This window comes from Mytilus edulis, chromosome 1, assembly GCF_963676685.1.
Source record: "Mytilus edulis chromosome 1, xbMytEdul2.2, whole genome shotgun sequence".
In the NCBI taxonomy this organism is placed as follows: domain Eukaryota; kingdom Metazoa; phylum Mollusca; class Bivalvia; order Mytilida; family Mytilidae; genus Mytilus; species Mytilus edulis.
This window is the reverse complement of record NC_092344.1, coordinates 18,917,210-18,940,026: the sequence shown is the minus strand read 5'-3', so window position 1 is coordinate 18,940,026 and position 22,817 is coordinate 18,917,210. Positions and strand designations below refer to the sequence as shown.

General features: G+C 31.9%; 1 protein-coding gene across 3 annotated transcripts; it reads right to left on the bottom strand.

Moving 5' to 3' along the window:
- Positions 1-988: 988 nt before the first annotated feature.
- Positions 989-14,436, bottom strand: LOC139525830 (egalitarian protein homolog). 3 transcript variants are annotated; one of them, XM_071321124.1, is made up of 6 exons: positions 11,798-11,905; positions 7,530-7,559; positions 6,429-6,707; positions 6,148-6,228; positions 4,167-4,423; positions 989-1,728 (listed from the first exon to the last, which is right to left on the bottom strand). In XM_071321124.1, the coding sequence occupies exons 2-6, from the start codon at positions 7,542-7,544 to the stop codon at positions 1,518-1,520; spliced, it is 843 nt and encodes a 280-aa protein (XP_071177225.1). In that variant the 5' UTR covers positions 7,545-7,559; positions 11,798-11,905; the 3' UTR covers positions 989-1,517. The 3 variants fall into 3 exon arrangements, with proteins under 3 accessions (XP_071177225.1, XP_071177226.1, XP_071177224.1); XM_071321123.1 differs by lacking the exons at positions 989-1,728; positions 4,167-4,423; positions 6,148-6,228; positions 6,429-6,707; positions 7,530-7,559 and adding exons at positions 10,931-11,601; positions 13,589-13,669; positions 13,950-14,234; positions 14,371-14,436 and having other exon boundaries at positions 11,798-12,063; XM_071321125.1 differs by lacking the exons at positions 6,429-6,707; positions 11,798-11,905 and having other exon boundaries at positions 7,530-7,786.
- Positions 14,437-22,817: the final 8,381 nt, after the last annotated feature.

Here is a 22,817-nt window from a genome sequence, read left to right as displayed (position 1 = left end):
AGCAGATCTATTTATTTCTAATACAACAACACAAATGGTAATTGTTATATACATTATAGAAGGAATCTCTTCTTTTGCTTTGAAACGAAAGCATGTTCTAATTTTATTAAAACATGGTGTACACTTATTTTACGTTACAATTGGAGTTTCAACTGAAGTTTTATTTTGAACAACACTAGAGATTGAAACTGCTGGAGTTGATCATAATATTTAATTATATCGTTAAAATGGTCGGTCTAGTTGTATATGTACACTTTTGATCGTAACACACTTGTTTATTTTACAACGTTTTTATACCATCAAATCAAAATGGCTGCCTAATGAACATATCAGATATATATATATATATATATATATATATATAAGTACGTCTGAGTCAGTGACAACCCTACAACAGAATATCATGTACTGCAGTACGCCGCTATATTAAAACTGACGTGGAAAGGTAACACACGGTCAGCGAAAGCTCTATTTTATAAGAGCCCAGGCGGTCGTGTGGTCTAGCGGGACGGCTGCAGTGCAGGCGATTTGGTGTCACGATATCACAGTAGCATGGGTTCGAATCCCGGCGAGGGAAGAACCAAAAATTTGCGAAAGCAAATTTACAGATCTAACATTGTTGGGTTGATGTTTAGACGAGTTGTATATATATATATATATATATATATATATAATATATATATATATATATATATATATATATATATATATATATATATATATATATATATATATATATATATATATATATATATATATATATATATATATATATATATTCGCTTTCAACAAATAAGTTCCGTATTTTTCCCTAATTAGTAGATTCGAAATAAATCTAAAATGAATTAGTTTATATTATATTATATTTGTCAAAATTTTACACCCAACTAACAATTTTATACGGTAAAATTTGTTCATCTACATTTATAGTTGCAATGTCATCTTTATTGGTTGTTTGAAGAACGATAAATCAAAAACATGTTGAATAGAAGAAAATAACTGTATTTTTTTAAACAGGAGTTAGATTAAATGTGCTCATAGCAAAAAATAATACTGTATTGCATTATTGATATAAAATATAAAACAAATCATCTGGATCCAGTTTCTTCATATTCGTGTTGACAATCTCAATTCCTCTTCAACATGGGATGTATATTCCTTTTTTCTGCATTATCATCATTTCGTATTCTTCAATTCTTTTATTTTCAATATTCATTAAATTGTCGTCCTCTGTTCATCTCTTGTTCCTTTACAAGTATTTCATTTCTGATACTTCCTCTTTATGGTGTTTGAAAAGGTAATTAATAGCTTTTGACAGAGCACCAGAGATCACCTGGGGTTTTTTTTGTTGGGGTTTGTGGTATTCAGTCTTTAGGTTTTATTTTGTGTTTTGTATATTGTAGTCTTTTTGTCGTTTTCCAATTTCTGCAATGGCATTGTCTGTTTGTTTTCGACTTATGAATTCGAATACTGATGTCACTTTGGTATCTTTCGCATCTTTTCTAATTCGACCTCCTTCAAAAAGACCGAATGAGTTTCTTCTCTTTTTTATTTAATACAATGCCAAGCATTTGTAAACTTTTTGCTTCTTCACATTCTCGTAACTTTTTACGTAGGTTAATTTCAGCATTAGCTATAGGTAGTGGCGTGTATATGCTTTCTGTGCATAATTCATTATATGTTTTTAGAAAAGCTATCCTCTTGTCATCGTCCATATTAGTTAGGTATCTGAAAGAACCGATTTATAAAATAAAACCATTTAATTATATTTGTATTGGACTTCTAACTATATTTCAGTTACATCGAGTACACTAATATAGGTACTTTGTGTCTATTGATTTTATGTCAGTTGTTTTCGTGCCTCGTACCGATCTTTTGAGTTAAGCAATTGCTTCTAACTTTAACAAACTGTTTTAATGCTTGGCTGTTACACCACTGTCCCAGGTTAGCAGATGGTTGAACGTAAGTATAACATTATGTTTAACCCGCCACGTGCTGTATATTCTGACACATATGTTCTTGATTATTTGTTTTGATTATTCTATTTACTGATATGTTGAGTTAGGCCAATTGCAACTGCGCTTTGGAGTAAATTTTTATGCCATGCTGTAAAGAGACTGTCCTTGATCATGAACAGGAAGGCCGATCAAAAACATGGTCAACCTCGCCACAATTTTTATGCGCCTTTTTCAAGTCAAGAGACTGTAAATCAGCAGTTGTCCTTGTTTCGTATTTGTCGTCTTTGTTTTTCGTCCATTTCAATTGTATCAGATATGCCGTTTTATTTCTCTTTTGAATTATTTCCTTTTTTCATGTCTAGCCTTTTATAGTTATGTGTTTTTTACTCAGTGTTAAAGACCATACGGTGATCTATAATTGCTTTTCATATTCGTCACTATATTTTGAGTTCATTTGTAAAAATAAGTGACTGAAGATATCAAAAGACACTCAAAACTGACAACGTCATGACAAAACACGAAAGAGAAACAAGTACACAAAACACTTCACACAAAGTACTCAGCTGGGCGCGCATTTTAATACGACCGCAGTGGTCAAACCGTTGGGGCAAGTATGATCTCTACAATAAAGTTTAATTTAGCTCTGAATTTGGATTGTGATTAAATATTATTTTTTGTGTCTATTGTATCTAATATTAACTAATCATCTATTTTTGATTTATATGTATTGTGCAATTCTCTGAGTTTGATTATGATTAGATATTTGACATAGCATAATTTTTGACACAGAATGAATGAGGTCTAAGATCATAGTAAATTTAAATTGGATATATACCTTTATAAATATGGTCAAATATCCAAAATATAAATGCACGGTAAGATTCAGCATATCAAAGAAATAAAGATTGTAACTCATGACGGCATCAAACAAAGTTTAATTTGGGACATCTTGAACTTCAGAGTTGATTTATTTAATTATGGGACCCAAAATTCAAAAATGAATACAAAGTAAAATTCACCATATCAAAGAAACCCACAAATTAATTTTTGTTGAAAACAAACAAAGTTTAATTTTGATACAAAAAAAAAATAAAACTGCTCAATAAAGGTTAACAAATTAACTTATTTCGGAGAATAATGAAGTATTCGAATGATATAATACTTATATTTTACTGATCTAAGTGAATTGGAAACTGTATCGAATCTAATTAAAAGGAAACATTGTTAGTCAGCACAAGTCTTTTACCATAAATATGCATTGCTTAATGGAAAATTGTAAACCTTACTTTTTCTAGGAAATGAGCAGCATAACCTATGATATATTCATAGTTTTTCAGAAATCTCATTTCGATCAACATCATATATCAAAATCATAAAAATGACAATAGAATTAAAAACTGTATCAAATCTAATTAAAAGAAAACATTGTTAGTTATAAGAGAAAGCATAAATTCATTCAACCTAAATATGCATTGCTCAACGTAAAATTGAAAATTTCATTTGAACATAGGCAAATTCCTGTTGCCTAGTCATAACATGTTGCTCAAGTGAACTAAATGAAATAATGAGATCAATGATAAAGGTCCCGCTCCAGTAGAAATAAACTTATCATAAATACCAGTATTAGATTTTGAACTCCCGCCAGACGCGCGTTTCGTCTACAAAAGTGACGCTCGAATCCAAAAAAGTTTAAAAGGCCAAATAAATTACGAAGTTGAAGAGCATTGACATAGCATATGCCAATGGAAGGCAGTAATGGTACTGATGTACCACTTTTTCATTCTCAAATCCAAGGGGGTTTGAAGTAATAGAGCAGAACCGATTATAAGTTCATATCAACATGAATGAGCAAGTTAAACTAAAATTTTGACCATGACTTTTCATGTTCAGTTTTTCTTACTTCTATGCGACACGTTTTCTAGTTAGGGTTAATAACTATACCAAGTTTTATTACCCAACTCTAAGTGATATGAAGTAAAAAAGTGAAAACAAGGAAGACCAAGTTATACTCAGTTTTTTACAATAGTTGCAACAGTCCGTTTATTCTGCCTTGTAGGCGACGAGTTCAGACACGTGCTGTTGGTAAATAGTTATGACAGGTTTCATTAGCCAAACCCGAGGTTTCGAATTAAGAGATCGGCAACAAATTGTGACAAATAGACGAATGGACGGTCAAACTTGCCAGTTAGCCTTAATTATTGTACTTACTTGGACATTGAAACCCGTATTGGCAGAAGTGTCTCAACATCTAATGCTGCATACAAAGCCATTTCTCTTGTCAATGGCCGTCTCAACCAAATGGTCTGATCCTCTGACATTTTACTTTTCATATCATCTTTCAGTTTTTGATTTGGAAAACGTCCTACATACTTTTCATAAATAAAGTCCAACGATTTTCTTTGGCATTGTAGTCTTCTTGTTGTTAATGCCTGGTTAGACTGGTTTTCAACTGTCATCTGGAATGTCTAAAATAAGAAATAATATGAAACTTTAAATTAATTATAAATCCACAATCAAACATCGCGGCCGGGTAAATTGATGTGTCGATATATATAAAGGCAAAATTAGTATACCGCTGTTCAATATCGTTTCAACTGAAACAGATCCGGGTGACGAACCAAAACTTAGGAAAACATATCTACTGTAAGGGGAACAACAGATCCTATTTAATCATTTTGCCAAAAATTTAAAAACCAAGTGGCAACCGACCTTTTTGATTTGAAAATTGTTCATCGACAGTGATTACATCATTGTCTTTAAAGTGGTGAGTAAGCCTTCTGTGGACGTATCAGTTTATTTTATCAAAACGTCAAAGTTAAATTTATATAGTATTGAGATCAAATCGTTTAATTTGAGTTAACAGATTTAACGGCTTGGATTTACAATCACTTTCATAGATAATCAAAGTCGGAAACAGAAAATTTTCAAATTCGTATCTTTTGGCTATATTCAATCCATTGCTGCTTTAAAAAAATAAACATAAAGTATAAATGAGCAAGATTAGATGAGTTGACAGAGTATGCGTTTCCTGGTTGGTATACTTTACTCGCCATTCGATATAATTTTAACACAAAGAGTATGTGCAAAATAGAATATTCGATCTGAACACATTTTGTTTGTACAATTTATAATGGAGTTCAAAAAGTTGTACCAAATCAGGAATATGACATTTGTGTCCATTTGTTTGATGTGTTCTGTCGTTTGATTTTGCCATTTGATTAGACACAATCCGTTTTGAATTTTCATCAGAGTACAGTATTTTTGTTAATTTCCTTTTAAGCTCACCTGGCCCAAAGGGCCAAGTGAGCTTTTCTCATCTCTTGGCGTCCGGCGTCGTCGTCCGTCGTTAGCTTTTACAAAAATCTTCTCCTCTGAAACTACTGGGCCAAATTGAACCAAACTTGGCCACACTCATCATTGGGGTATCTAGTTTTAAAAATGTGTGGCTTGACCCGGCCAACTAACCAAGATGGCCGCCATGGCTAAAAATAGAACATAGGGGTAAAATGTAGATTTTGGCTTATATCTCTGAAACCAAAGCATTTAGAGCAAATCTGACATGGGGGTAAAATTGTTTATCAGGTCAAGATCTATCTGCCCTGAAATTTTCAGACAAATCGGACAACCTGTTGTTAGGTTGCTGCCCCCGAATTAGTAATTTTGAGGACATTTTGCAGATTTTGGTTATTATCTTGAATATTATTATAGATAGAGATAAACTGTAAACAGCAATAATGTTCAGCAAAATAAGATCTACAAATAAGTCAACATGACCAAAATTGTCAATTGACCCCTTAAGGAGTTATTGCCCTTTATAGTCAATTGTTAACAATTTCCATAAATTTTTGTAAATTTTTGTAAATTTTTAGGAAATATTTTCCACTGTAATTACTGGGCCAAGTTCATTATAGATAGAGATAATTGTAGCAACAAGAATGTTCAGTAAAGAAAGATCTACAAACACATTACCATCACCAAAACACCATTTTGTCATGAATTTATCTGTGTCCATTGTTAATATGCACATAGACCAAGGTGAGCGACACAGGCTCTTGAGAGCCTCTAGTTTTTTTTAGTTTTTTTGGAAGGTGGGATCAATTATCAATGATAATGCAATTCAGCTTCAAAGCTGATACTTGAAAGTCTATCTGAATTCCCATCAAAATGTTAATAGAAGACAAACACAAACCTGTGTATCAAATACATTTCGCATCTCTGTCTGGAATGTTTCATACAACATTCTGCTATCATTTCTAGGATCATGAATCACCTGGAACAAAAATAAAATTAATTGATAAAAATAAATTAAAAAATAGAGCTAAAACAAATATGAAAAAAATAGGAATAATACTACGTTTATATGTTATCAAAACCAGACTGACTCAATATTTACTATCACAAGCATATGAAAAAAATGTATTGAAAAATTGACTTGAGTGTCTATTGAGTATTGAGGCTATATTAACAAACCTTTTCAATCTCTTCTGATTTCATTATTTCGTTAAACAAGGTCGCCTTCAAATCTATGTTGCTCCCATAAATGTCTATAATGTATGGAGGTTCGTCTTGTACCTTTATTTGCACAATGCATACAACTGAACTTCCCAATTCAACAGATTCCACATCTAAACCAAGTGTCGCAATATTGTGTTTGTTCCTATGTATTCTTTGAAATAATGCCTTCGCCTCCTCATTTCTTGATATCAAAATAAAGTCTTGGGTTGAATTATTTTGTTCTCCTGCTCTATCCTGAAATGATGTCATCTGGTTTGCATATAATATAAGCAACAGAAACTTAAAAATTCCGATAAAGCTGATGGTCGATTTATCAAACCATTTCCACGTCAAAGATATTGCAAATTAATACTTTTGACCTAAAAGTTTGATCTTCCCCAGTGTACATAAGCACATTCTTGTGTGAAAATTGAAGAAACCCAGATGTGTACAAAAATGAGGTGTGCATCTGCGTTGTGAATAGATTTCATATGAGCAATGTACGTACTTCGTGTTTGTGGGTTCTTTTTCGGGTACGGACTGGGTTTTTTTATCATTCTGTTATTTTACTGGACTAGATTTTATTTTAGTTTTAAGCCGGCACCAAGGAAACTTTGTCAATGATTTCAATTGTAAGAATTTCTTGCTTTATCATAATGTTTCTGACAATTCGAGTAGTCTGTATTGAGGACACCCTTTGATATTTAATAACGATTCTGGATACGATTTAAAGCTAGACATATTGTATTGACAATTGTATATATATATCGAAGGTTGTAAAGTGTGTTGACCTCTAGATATTTAGGTGTGTCAAATGATTGCTATATCAGTGATATAAATGCTGTGCAACCGACCAAAACATTTGCAACTGGACGTCTTTAAATTTTGTATTTGAATCCAATACACAGAAAAACTTCGTTAAAAACGAAGCATAACTGCTCAACAAACATATAGCCATTTGAACAAATATATGGAACACATTTGAATACACAACGAAACATTTGTCCTGAACAACAACAAATATGCACAATGAATTAAGCAGATGAGATAATAAGGTTAATTTATTGGTGTACTTACATATTTAGCGGCCATCAATTAATTCTGCAACTGAAACCAATAATTAAAAAACGAGTGCTAAACTGAAAGTGTTGAATTATTATTTTGTGAAAATTCCCTTCTATTTATAGATTAATATTAACTTATTGATCTAACTTTTTATCTAATTTAAGTACTTGGAAACCCAACTTAAATGCATGGTTCATGTCTATGAGCTTTTGGTTTTGCCATTTGATTAGGCACTTTCCGTTCTAAATTTTCCGCAGTTCGGTATTTTAGTGACTTTACTTTGTTCATATTTCTGTTTCAAATTTGAAAATATATAACAACCTTAATTTTTATGGAATAAAAAAAATATTGAAATGTTGCTTACGGTTGAGAAAATAACTTTTTCTTCACTTGATGCTTTGCTAAATATTCGTTGACATTATAAAAAAAACACAACTGGCAAATCCTTTGTACTTTCTCGCGTTATTGAGTTGAAATTGAATGTACGTATCAAATGAGTACAACTTAAACCAAACGAAAGTGAAAATGAAAGTTAAATCGTTTACGCAAATTCATTCGATTTAAATGTATTATTCATGTTATTATAAAGGGGAAATCCATAAATGTTTGTGTTAAAAATAAACCAATCTTTTGTATTTGGTTAAAAAATACATACATAAAAAGTTAAGGATCATCCTAGTTTTCGTGAAGTAGAAAGTATATGTGATCAATGTTGACTTGGTCCTTCGTATGAGTGAATTGAAAATGCAAAAGAGAGATGTGTATACATACGATAAGGTACCAGATATGAAGATTCATTTCAGAAGAACGTTTGTATACAAGTTGCCATATCAGAGATAAAAGAAAAAATAGTAGTGAACATGTTGTTCAACATAAAAAAAAGTAAACGGGATATTCAAAATTATCGGACAGAACAACGCACAGCACCATCCAAAACACCTATAGCTCCTCTGCCTCTCTGCAAAATAGGTCTTCCAAAAGGTGTATCTTATATACTGAACTCCAATGCAAATTAAAAAAATTAAACGTTAATTATCAATCAACGGAACAGTTACTGCCATTTTCCTGACTTGGCACAAACAAAACAACAAAGTTCAATACATAGATCAATACATAGCCTAAATAGCATGACTTGATGCAGGAATACAATATGAAGGGTTTATCCAGATGTACATCAGTCTATGTCTACTATAATTGTCATTACTTCTTTTGAAGGTAAACTTTTCATAAAAGAAAAAGGATTGCAAAGATATTTTGTGAACACAAATACATTTGTATACCACCTGAAGTTTCAGAAGATGCTCTAATGGGACATAGTACATGTAGAAAATCCTATATTAAACTACTATGTATACCACGCGTTTGATGATTTAATGTGGTCAGATTTTTAATAGTCCTTTCAATATGAAATATTGCAAAAAGTTAAGTTCTGTTATCTGGAGAAACCAACATTTTTTACAACTTTAAGAACATACATTTCTTGATTCAACGAATCAGTTGCCACTTTTTTACCCAAATGTCTACCTATGTGTTTCCAAACGCAGGAGGTTAGTATTCATCTCTACATTCAGTATTCAATCATCAAGTATTACACTTTTTTTCTAATTCCGTGGTTGCTGGTATATGTATAGTTAGTGTCAATGTTATTAATACTGCTAACTGCAACCTTTGATTGTTTGTCTACGCGTAATTCCAATATCTTACCATTCTTTGCTGTAACTACGCTATCTGGAAGGCTTTTCAAATTTACCTTTTCTTTCGTGACATCGACTCTGCTCCTGCTTAAACCAGTTTCAGCGAATTTCCTTTTTTTTATCGATCTGGTGTTTCGCACATTTAAATCTAATAAAACATTTCTTTCAAAGTATACTTCTGTAACTATCGTACATGTCTTTATCATATCGGCTCTTTGGGTTCGAAATTTTGGAATTTTTATTTTTCAGTCGTTTTTCGTCTTTGATGAAGGATTTTCTGCTTCACCTTAGACTTTTTCTATAGACTTGATATCCGTCTTTCTATATATGGGCTCCTTGTGCTAATATCATATTCAAGATAAGGACGAGCTAATGCTTCAAAAAGTTGGTCGAAATTTTTATAGCCTTTATATTATTTTTTTTAACTTTCTTTTACTTGAGAGAATATATATTGTATGCCAAAAAGACATTTATTTTTTTAAAAACCGATTGTATAAAAAAAACCAATATATGAAAACAATATTTTCGATGCAGAAAATATTTAAAATGCAAATTTCAACAGACGTTTTATAAATTACAAGTTGTGCAAACAAACAAAAAAGTCATTTATGTGGAATCCTTTTCATTCGAAAATACGCTATTAAAATGAACGTTTATAGGTACTTACAATACTTATATTTGTAATCGTTTTATGAACTACTATCTAAACAAATATGTTATACAGTTAATAACACACTGTCCTGCATCCAGTCTCTCCAAAAATGTGGAATTACAAAGGTTCAAGCTTCATCATACTGTTTTAAATCATAGGAAACAGTGTCAAATTAAAAGTTGCAATTGATCTTTGAAGTACTATTAGTAGTGAACTTCTGTGTCTTTTGTTATTTTTCTTTCTTTTTGCTCATTATCGATAGTTGGAGTGAAGTCCTTGTCAACTGTTATTTAACAGTGGGTTTTTTTTCTGATGTGTTGTTGCATTACTGCATCAATGTTAGAGAGAGCAAAGCAAGCATGTGCATGTATATCCTGGATATGTCCATAGTATGCCTGTGCCAAGCCTTAAGTTTGTAAACCAATTGTTGTAATTTGTTTCCGTCTTTCTTAATTGTGTTTCGTGTAATGTTGTAGTTTCAATTTATGTTAAGTATCATTTGGCTTTTGTAGATTGCTACATGATACGAGTTTTGATCACATTGTTCTAATTAGTTATCAAAGGTACAAGGATTATAATTTAGTACGTCAGACGCGCGTTTCGTCTACATAAGACTCCTCAGTGACGCTCAGATCAAAATAGTTATAAAGCCAAACAAATTTGAAGAGAAATGAGGACCCGAAATCCCAAACAGTTTTGCCAAATACGGCTAAGGTAATCTATTCCTAGTATAAGAAAATCCTTAGTTTTTCGAAAAATTTAAAGTTTTGTCAACAAGAAATTTATTAAAATGACCGACCATATAATTATCCGTATAATGATCTGTAGTTTTTTACATATATCCATTGATTAAGATTTGTCTCTTTGAAGATCAAACTACATTGTCTTATTTTTGTACCGAAAGAAATGTAATTGTTTCAATTGGAGTATGGATAATAATGATTCGATATTTCTCTGCAAAAGGAAAATTTTGTAAATCTAATTCCATTGTTCTACAACTCTTCTGATTTATATTCTGTGGTAACTTTTGAAAAATGATTTGATACATAACCAAAACAATGGTTAAAATACTTTTTATTGCACAACAATAGATAACAAACAATAATCAAATGATATGATTCTGAGATAAATACAATTTTGTTGTACACATTTTTGTTTAAAAGGGGAAAAAACTACTTAATTTCATTTCGATGATTTGTTTTGGCTTATTTCATCTGCAAGACTTAATTTATCTAAATTTCTTCTTAATACTCGTGAAGGTGAATGTCTAGAACTCACTGGCAGCTGTAAACTTCTAAACTCTTGGTTTTCTTGATTTGGCGTTGCTGATTCTATAACGGATACGTAATTCATTTGGTCCTCTGAGTTATTTTTGCATGAGATTCCTTCAGCTTGACATGGACCCGTTTTAACATCTGGACATTTTCGGTCAATGGTTTTCCTTTGCTTTTCTTTTGCTGTTCTTAGCCTATAATGGGATTGTTTACGACGTCTCGTTGGTGAAAATGTATAAGAAGAACGCGGTGTTCTCAAACTTTGAATTATTTCACCCTCTGCTTTAGACAAGGAAATGCCAGATTTCTGTAAAAATGACGCTTCCTCATATTCACGATCCTTTTTACGCATCATAATTTTTCGTTTTGCAACATGGTCTGTCGTATATATGCTTTCTATGCACAGTTCCTTAAACGTTTTCTCAAAACCATTTCTTTTTGTTTCGTCCATTTGACTAAGGTATCTGGAAATAATTTATTAGTACGAAAACGAATTATTTATTGATCAAAACAATTATTTTTTTTTCATTTAAAAATGAGATCACTTTTACAACAATATGCTTTAATCTGCAGTCTGATTTCAGACAAGTGTAATTATATCTTCTTATTTGTATTCAATGTGACAAACTAACATTCACGAGTTGTGACTAAGGTACTTACTTCTCCATCTCAGAACGTATTGGCAGAAGTGTCTCAACATCTGTTGCTGCATACAATGCCATCTCTCTGGTCAAAGGTCGTTTCATCCATAGTTTCGGACTTTGATCTTTTGACTTCATCTGCTTTTTCATATCCTCTTTCAGGTGTTTATTTGGAAACGGACCAACGTACTTTTCGTAAATAAAGTCCAGAGACTTTCTTTTGCCTTGCAATCGTCTAGTTGTTAAAGTCGGGTCGGATTTATTTTCAACCGTCATTTGGAAGGACTAGAACAAAAATAAACAAGTCATAAAAAGCAAACATAAACTAAAATTTATTTGTTTTAATAAAGGAATCATCAGTTTGTGTTTTTATTTATCACTCTTTAAAAGTGAGAAAAATCTGTTAAAAATCATACTAGTTTTACGTTCTAATGGTGTTTGTTTGTGATCTGACTGTTTCTAAATACTACTCTTAAATCAAAGTTCTTTCTTAAAGTACATGCTGTATGTGTAAAAAAGATATCACCTTGTTATTTAGACGATATTGTCTAAAAAAATTAGTGCTTTCCCTTTTCTTTAAAGCACAAATATAAACAAATTTTTTAATCCTTTAAAAAGTAAAATCACAAAAATACTGAACTTAGAGGAAAATCAATTTGGAAAGTCCATAATCACATGGCAATTTCAAATAAAAAAACGCATCAAAAACTTAATGCATTTTTGGTCAAATAGTTTTTGTTATCACAGATTAATCTTACAATTGGATAAGACAAATTATATTGAATATATATTCGACTAATCAATCGTTACTATGACTTACAGTATTGTCCATTTGACTTCTATATATTTGTAGAAGAAAATTCTTAAAAATTCTTTTTTCAAATTAATATTTCTTTCCTTGATGTATGTTAATATATAATATTTACGAACTCTGACTATTAATAATTTTTGGTCTATAATTTAAAAAGTTTTCCTTTAGGTTTCTAACTTAATTTTATTTGTTGAAATGTTAAATAACTGATAGAGTAAGTATGAGTAGGGTACAGCTGCCAATCAAAACAAAAACAACATACATTTGTTTTTAATGTTTGTTTATTTGTAAGCTTATTTTGTGTACTGTAAACATGAATGCCAAAAGAAAGCATTCATATAAAGATAAAATTAAAATTAAAAGGTCAATAATTGTTGAAAAAACGAATATCTTCGCAAAAAGTCAAATTATATAAAATATTGAACTCCAAAGATATTCAAAACGGAAAGCTCCTTATCAAATGACAAAATCAAAACCGCAAAACATTATATTAATAACAATCAAGACATATATAATCAGGTCATCTTTTGTTTGAAATCCCGTTATGAGATTTTGATCAAATAACAGGATAACTGTGACTCGGGAACATATAATGAGACTATTTTTGTTGGTTTTTTTTTTATTATTCCTTTGGCTATTCTAGAAACATATAAGGTTGAGACTCATGGTTGAGACTAAACTAATAAAATAACTACAGTAATGTGTCAAATTAGCTGGGAATACGCTGCAATAATGTTTACCTTTTTATGGAAAGCTTTATCCTGGTATATATGATGATTTTTTTTATTCTATATGAACAATTTGGTTAAGTTTCATATCAAATTGACAAATGCAGGATCTTAATTAAAAAAAATAGGGGAGAGGGTGGTCTCATATTGCAAAATTGCAAATGACAAACAAAAAATTCAGTAGGTATACACAACTATACGATGTAATATTTCTTTCTTCAAATGAAGAAAAAAATGTTATCGGGATAATAATGAACAAAGGAAGACAAACCTGTGGGTCAAACACGTTCTTCATCTCTGTTCTGTACTTTTCGTATAGCATTTTACTGTCATTTCTGGGGTCCTGTATGATCTAAAAACAACGAGAATAAATATTTCCATTATTCCTTATTTTTCCCTTTTTACAAATATTAAGTATAAGTAGATATTAAACATGACACTTACAAAAATGAATAAGTGCTTAAATCATGCAATTTCTTTTATTTAGAAAAATGGTCTCTACAATATGTTGTTAATGTTGTAATTAGCAAGAATAAAATAAAAAGTACTTAAAATTAGTTATTTCAAGTTTGTTACAGTGTATGTCATGGTAACATTTATTTCACATTCTTAAAGCCAAATATAAAACCTACCGTTTCAATGTTTGTCGATTTCAATACTTCGTTGAACTTCGTACACTTCAGATCTATCTGGCTTCCATGTATATCTATTATGTAGGCTGGTTCATCCATTAGTTTTATCTGTATAATTGAAATATTTCCATTCTTGAAATCTCCTATATTATCTGCCTCCATATCAAAGCCAATTGCAACAGTTTGTTTGCTCTTTTCTATTCTTTGGAATAATTCCATTGCCTCCTCGGTAGTTGATATCAATGTGTATTTCAAAGAGTGGTCGGTTTCTTCTCCTTGTTCACTCTGGAATGTTAATACATTTCGTTTTTAATGACATTAAATATACACTTTCTCAAATAAATATAACTTTATGCGATTACTATAACTTTAACAAATCATAGCCAAATACAATAAATAATGTACAAATTAGACTACTCACAATTTTTGAAGTCATGATTCTTTGCATTTATTAAAAAAAATGATTAACATTTTTAAAATATAATGTTTTCAAAAGATTTAACTGGTATATGTTAGAAACCCCCTTTTCTATTTTATTAGAAAAATGGAATAACCCAAGTGCTATTTATGATTTGTATTTAAATTTAGACCGAATAAACAACAATGTGTCATTAGAATGAAAAACTTCATTAACGTTACCTCAATATCGTTTCTTTTTCGCATTAAATACACATAAAATGTTATTTCATTGCAAAGTGTTTAATGGCATAATTTTCAACACAAAACGAGGTGGTTGGAAGGTTTGCATTATTTTAAAATAAACGTTTTTCAATAGACAATAGACAATATTTTATTGGCACAACCGCATTTACAATAAATGGTAATGACCGAATGGATAAACAAATTGCTATACATGGTAGTAAAATACAAACAATTATATATATGTGTGAATAAACGATTAAAGGTATAATTAAAATCTATTACAATAGATTACTTCTTGCATTTAAACAATTTGTTACGAAAGAGGAAGATAATTTTAGTGCCGTATAAGGTGTATTATTAAGTATAAGATTTATTTTATTTTTATCGCACAATGTGGATATACTTTTTCCTGTAATTTTGAACATTTTTAATACAAAAGTCTCTCTAATACTAATCTAAATCACAAATCTAAATCTCTAATCTAATAGCAGCATGTGCTGTTTATTTTCAATTTCGCCACTTTTACAGATTTCACAAATTCTTTGATCTCTGGGCACTTTTAAATATCTTCCTCTTTCAATGGCAAGGTTATGAGCACTAACTCTTAATTTACATAATGATGATCGATCTGATCTATTTTTTAAAGCATCAACATAACCTGCCCGTTCACTCATTTTGTAAACACTTTGGAAAAATGTTAATTTTGGAGATGCTGAAATATTTGCATGTTGTTCCTGAAAACCCTGGTCAATTAGTCTTTGTTTTTTTTAAACCAAACAGGGGTTTAATAGTAAGGTTATCATTTGACAAATAAGATAAACCGAAGTTTTGAATAATAATATTTAACCTTTTAACCCATGGGTTGCTTTTTTTTTTTGTAGCATTATATATTTGGTGAACTAAACTTCCTTCTGAAGTGGTTAAATGGTCCCAGAATTTAATGCAAGATAACATTATCCTATTTTTCAATGGTAGTCTTGTAAGTTCGGAACGACATGCATTATTCGAGGCCTTACAGTGTACTCCCAAGATTTCTTTAATAAATTTTATATGCAACTTTTCATAGGCATCACTGTCTTTAAATGTCGAAATAATCCCCCAGATTTCGCTACAATAAAGGAGAATAGGGGCTACTAAGGAATCAAAAAGTTTTTCCAGAAGTTTACAAGGGTTATCTAATCCTATTGTTTTCTTAATTTTAAAATATGCTTTCCTAGCTGTTTCCATAAGCGAAGTGATGGCGACATTAAAACTGCCATTATATCTAATATTAATACCCAAGTAACAATAAGTACTAACTGTCTCTAAGGATTTGCCATTATAATAAAATTATCAAACATTATAATTTTAGACTGGGAATATCCAATTTTGTTAAGTTGTAATCGTATCATCTATATAGATGCGTGGGATGGCTTTGTCATTAGCGTTTACATATAAGTTCTTGATTATACTTTGTCGGTCCCATGATCTTTGTCCAACAACCTACGAAACAGTTTACAGGAAATAAATATTCTATTATTAGAATTATTTATTCTCTTGTGGTATTTTGAAACAATCATTCGAACTGTTATCCTAGTTAAAAATAGGGGTTCTTAATTATATTTACAAGTATGATGACTTTAAACGATTCAGTATTTGTAGTAACTGAAATTCCTTACACGTACCACAACTGCTTTAACATTTTGTAATAAAATCAAATTTCATTTGAATTTCTTAGTTGTGAATAAGTAAATTATTCAAAAGAATTTTCTGTCTAGTGGTAAATCATTGAATCTGTAATATCGGTATTGCATACATGTTGTATTATTTTTATCTCCTTAAATAACACATGTAAACACGTGTTATCCTGTAATTATTTTTTGGTCAAATCATTTTTGCTTTCATAGCTCTCTCTTAAATGTGATAAGACAAATTATATTGAATGTATAATACATTATTCAATCATTTTTATAATTAACTATTTGCGCCATGCAGACGTGCGTTTTGTCTTCAAAAGACTCACCGGTGACTCTCGAATAAAAAAAAAGTAGTTAAAAAGGCCAAATAAAGTACGAGTTGAAGAGCATTGAGATCCACAAATTTTAAAAGTTTTGACAATTACAGCTTAGGTTATCGTTTCCTGAGGTAGAAGAGCCTTAGTATTTCAAAAATGTCGAGTTTTGTAAACAGTAAATTTATAATTATGACCATATCAATGATAGTTCATGTCAACACAGAAGTGATGACTATACTGGGCTGGTAATACCCTCGGGGGTAAAAAAAACTCCACCAGCAGTGGCATCAACCCAGTGGTTATAGTAAGTAAGTTTCATGTGTGTACTTTAAAGTTCTTTTAACTTATATGCAAAAAAAAAAGATTAACAAAGAAATCTTTTCTGATTTTGACCTACTTTAATCATTCTTATAGAGATCGAGTTAAAAAGTCGATCATTGCTTAAAAAAAGAATATCTTTGCAAAAAGTAAAATATTTAAAAAAAATACCATTCTTAATGGATATTCAAAACGGAAAGCCTTTTATCAGATTGCAAAATCAAAATCTGTCTTATAGGTCAACATACGGCAGTATTGTTCAGCACTCCAATTGTTTTTATTTATCCACATACATGTTAAATGGAGACAGAAGACACCAAGTAGAAGTAAAACTGACAAAAAAAGCCAAACAGGTCCACAACATAGTACAATGTCGAAAGACTGAGCAACACGAGTACCACAAAAACAGGAGTAAACTTGGATGCTCCAAAAGGAAGAGAAGTTTGTGTGCCCCATTTTACCCGTAGTGTTTATTTCATTATGTGATGCCTCAATCGAGAAACAGAGGACAGGAATTGTTATGACTATTGTTACATATCGATGGTCATCTATGACACAGCTATTTTATAACTGTCAACCAACTCTAAATTGCGTCAATAAAAACTAATAATCAAATACCCGGGTTATTACTGTGTACGCAAGATGTACGTTTCGTCAACTTGTGACTCGTCAGTACCACACATATTAAAACTTTTTTGGATTCGAGCGTCACTGATGATTCTTTTAAAGACAAAACGCTCGTCTGGCATCAATAAAAAATTTAATCCTGGTATCTATGATTAATTTATTTACAACCACTGGGTCGATGCCACTGCTGGTGGAGTCTTAATTCTGCAGAGCGTTTCACCAGCCCAGTAGTCAGCACTTCTGTGCTGACATGAATTATCATTGATGTGGTCATATTTATGAATTAACTGTTTACAAAACTGGAATTTTGAAATACTAAGGCTTTTTTTACCTCGGGAATAGATTACCTTAGCTGTATTTGTCAAAACTTTTCAGAATTTTGGTCCGCAATGCTCTTCAACTTCGTTCGTTATTTGACCTTTTTAACTTTTTTGGATTCGAGCGTCACTGATTAGTCTTTTGTAGACGAAATGCACTTCTGGCGTAAGTACAAAATTTAATCCTGGTATCTATGATGAGTTTATTTACAACCATTGGGTCGATGCCACTGCTGATGGAGTTTTAATTCCTCAGAGGGTATCACCAGCCCAGTAGTCAGCACTTATGTGCTGACATGAATTATCATTGATATGGTCATATTTATAAATTTACTGTTTACAAAAATGGAATTTTGAAATACTAAGGTTTCTCTACCTCAGGAATAGATTACCTTGGCTGTATTTGGCAAAACTTTTAGGAATTTTGGTCCGCAATGCTCTTTATCTTCGTACGTTATTTGACCTTTTTAACTTTTTTGGATTCGAGCGTCACTGGTTAGTCTTTTGTAGACGAACGCGCGTGAGGCGTAAATACAAAATTTAATCCTTGTATCTATGATAAGTTTATTTATTTATATAAACTCATTATAGATACCAGGACTAAATTTTGTATTTACGCCAGACGCACGTTTCGTCTAAAAAAAGACTCATCAGTGACGCTCGAACCCAAAAAAGTTAAAATCATTTTTTTTTAAAGCCAAATTAGGTACAAAGTTGAAGAAGAGCATTGAGGATCAAAGTTCCTAAAAGTTTTGCCAAATACAGCTAAGGTAATCTGTTCCTAAGGTATAATATATGGTACGAACAAATTTTTTTAAGTAGGAAGGTAATTTTAGATACAATCAACTGATGAAGGATGAAGCATATTGTCGTAATCGATGGCATTGTGCCGATAATGGTAAAGACGTCAAATTGGAAAGGTCTTATGGACCATAAGTTTCAAGAATGAACTTCCTGTTGTCAATATAGTTAATTTTAGGGTAGTTGTTATCTAATAGTTCGTTTCTATGTATTTTGCATTGTCGTTCGTTACACTTCAGTGTTTTTGTTGTTTCAGTTTTCCTCTTATAGTTGATGTGTTTCTCTCGTTTTTAGTTTGTAACCCAGATTTGTTTCCTCTCAATCGATTTATGACGTTTGAACAACAGTATACTACTGTTGCCTGTATCTATAAAAAGTATAAAAGGCCATGTTGGCTATAAAAGAATGGGTGTTGCAATCTCGAATATTGGCGTGATCTGGGTAGATGAGTATAATGCATATAATATTAGTCCCCCTCCTCTTGCAATGGTGTAAAACGTTTGAATTTTTAATATAAATGTATTTCTGATTTTTATTATCTTTATATATCCTATTTGTTACTGGCGATTTTCAACAGACAATCGTGTTAGGGTTGCACTGAGATAAGACCAAACTGCTCCTCTTATCTGACATGTTTCTTTATTGGTATCAAATCGGCTTCTTACGGAAGTTTCTCATAGACAGTGTCAAGAGGATGTATTCCTGTCCTCTATGTAGACAATGTACTTTCGCATTTGATGTGACTGGTGAACTTGATATGTCCGGTCCGTCGCAGTTTATAACATGACAGGCTGAACTGTTTGTACAAGAGGAATTTTGAGGTTTGGATTTTACATATCTGTGGGTAAAGGTCTCAAATACCCTCTTGTGGTTAAAATTCACATAAGAAAAAGGTTTGGTGTTGGTATATGAAATGACAGTAGTTTTGTCTTCAAACTAATTTTGCATTTTCATGGCTGTAGACTTTTTGTTGGAAAATACTGCTAAAATTTATGGCATACAAACTCGTCTTTGGTTTCAACTTCTTCATGTAATATATTACCATTTTTGATCATTTTCGAATTAGTTGTCAGTTTAAAATAGTCTGTGGTTAGCAATGTCCATGAAAATTGCAACATATCTGTATTATTTTAAATTACATGTATAATTTAATTTGAATCAATAACATTGTTTTGTTGTTGAAATCACTTCAACTGGGACTCCACAAAATACTGACACCATCAAATTGGTTGTTCCTGATTCTTGAATCCAGAAATCTGAGTAAGCAATATGGTGTAATACAAATAGGATCACTTGTTGATATCTAAATTTTATCTGTAATTTTGACTTTCATAAAAGCAATATAATGGTGAGGGTGGTTAAAGTGTTATAAAGAAATTCATTGTCTTCTTGATCCTTAATATTTGAATGTTGATCGTTCATTATTTCTTGAAGTCTTTGCCATTTTTTAATTTTGCTTCATTGTCAGGACCTCTTAAAATAAATATGAGTTTTGAATATCCTATCAACCTCTTCTGTCCCTTTTTAGCTCACCTGGCCTTTCGGGCCAGTTGAGCTTTTCTCATCACTTGTAGTCCGTCGTCGTTAATATTTTACATTTTGAACTTCTTCTAGAGAACCACTGAATGGAATGAAACGAAACATGGCATGAATGTTCTTTATGAGGTGCTGACCAAGTGTTGTTACTTTGTAGTCAATCCATCATCCAAGATGGCCGCCAGCGGGGCACTTAGTTTAACATTGGACCCTATGGGAAATGCATACAAATTACTTCTTTTAGAGAACCACTAAATGGAACGAAGCCAAACATAGCATGAATGTTCCTTATGAGGTGCTGACCAAGTGTTGGTACTTTGTAGCCGATCCATTATCCAAGATGGCCGCCAGCAGGGGACTTAGTTTAACATAGGACCCTATTGGAAATGTATACAAATGACTTCTTTTAGAGAACTGTTGAATGGAATGAAACCAAACATGGCATGAATTTTTCTTATGAGACGCTGAACAAGTGTTGTTACTTTGTAGCCGATCCATCATCTAAGATGGCCGCCAGCAGTGGACTTAGTTTAACATAGGACCCTATGGGAAATGCATACAAATGACTTTTATAAGAGAACCAATGAATGGAATGAAACCAAACATGGCATGAATATTCCTTATAAGATGCTGACCAAGTGTTGTTACTTTGTAGCAGATCCATCATCCAAGATGGCCGCCAGCAGGGGACTTAGTTTAACATAGGACCCTACGGGAAATGCATACAAATGACTTCTTTTAGAGAACTGTTGAATGGAATGAAACCAAACATGACATGAATGTTCCTTACTAGGCGCTGACCAAGTGTTGTTACTTTGTAGCCGATCCATCATCCAAGATGGCCGCCAGCTGGGTACTTAGTTTAACATAGGACCCTATAGGAAATGCATACAAATGACTTCTTTTATAGAACTATTGAATGGAATGAAACCAAACATGGCATGAATGTTCCTTATGAGGCGCTGAACAAGTGTTGTGACTTTGTAGCCGATCCATTATCCAAGATGGCCGTCAGTAGTGGACTTAGTTTAACATAGGACCCTATCGGAAATGCATACAAATGACTTTTATAAGAGAACCAATGAATGGAATGAAACCAAACATGGCATGAATATTCCTTATAAGATGCTGACCAAGTGTTGTTACTTTGTAGCCGATCCATCATCCAAGATTGCCACCAGCAGGGGACTTAGTTTAACATAAGACCCTATGGGAAGAACATACAAATGACTTCTTTTAGCGAACCATTGAATGGAATGAAACAAAACATAGCATGAATGTTCCAATTGAGTTGCTGACCAAGTGTTGTTACTTTGTCATCCATCAAACATCTAAGATGGTCACCAGTGTGGGGACTTAGTTTAACATAGGACCCTATGGGAAATACATTCAAATTTCTTCTTTTAGAGAACCACTGAATGGAATGAAATCAAACATAGCATTAATGTTTCTTATGAGATTCTGACCAAGTGTTGTTACTTTGTAGCCGATCCATCATCCAAGATGGCCGCCAGGGGGGGGGGGGGGGGGGTTTAGTTTAACATAGGACTCTAGGGGAAATGCATAAGCCAAATTTACCTTTTTTTTTATATGATTTCAAAAACCCAAGTAGAGTCAGATGAGCGATACAGGCTCTTGAGAGCCTCTTGTTTATTACTGCATTGATATAAGAATTTATGATTGGTTGAGAATTAAACTTGATATCTCTCAGTTGATTTTATATTCCAGGGTTTGTTTTTCAGTTCTCACTTTCTTGATAGAAGTTTGCTGCTTAGAAGGCAGCTACATTTGTACTCCACAATGTGGACAATGTATCAGTGCAAACTATACAAGCCTGATTACCAGTGTGTGTAGTTTAATGTGATGGATATGTTAAACATTGTTTAAAACAAGGATGGAACTGTTTTAATTTCTAAATTATTTTGTATGAGATTTTGACTTTTCTTAACACTTATGAAGCGTTTTAGAATCCTTTACAAGCAGTTTCAACTTCTATGAGTTGATGGAAAACAGGGTTTCTATGAAAATACTGCAAACAACCACACACAATTTGAAATTAACAGGGTAGTGTAAATTAATGTGTCTAAGTGATTTAACTTCGGCTTGTTATTTTGTTGTTGACTATACTGGCATTAGTTGGTAAAGTGCTTTTTCTGTACTGATCTTATTTGTATATTATGCTATGATCAAGTTATAATGCAGACATTCGATTTAAACAGATAGGGTTAAGATGTCAAAAAAATATTTAATCTAGCCACATGTTAAAGTGCCTGCATGAAGGCAGGAACATGGTAAGTTTCTTTTCTTGATTAAATTTTTATATTTATTCAACAATAATGTAAATTTGCTACTGGTGGTATACATTAGCAGTTGTTGAAGACAGTACTAGTATGTTGACTGTAAGATGTTTTTCTGCAGCTTTTTACGCAAAACATCTTTTGAGTAAAAATACTTATAAATCATGATTATTTCAGTATAACTTACAATCAATTAGTTGCTGGGTTCCTTTTTTGTAATTTAGATGCTATTTCACCAATATTTTACCCAATATCTTGTAATTCATAACATCAATTTTCTTTTTCTCAATGCCCAGCAAATTTGTTTTCTCTTCCATTCAACAGAAAACAAGTCAAA

Bases quoted from the DNA above. Each gene is read 5' to 3' on its own strand.
- LOC139525830 (XM_071321123.1), bottom strand. From the start codon at position 14,397: ATGCAAAGAATCATGACTTCAAAAATT. The intron at 12,064-13,588 runs GTTTGTCTTCCT...TTTTTGTTCTAG, and splicing joins AGAACGTGTTTGACCCACAG to TCCTTCCAAATGACGGTTGA. The intron at 11,602-11,797 runs GTAAGTACCTTA...AATTATTTCCAG, and splicing joins ATACGTTCTGAGATGGAGAA to ATACCTTAGTCAAATGGACG.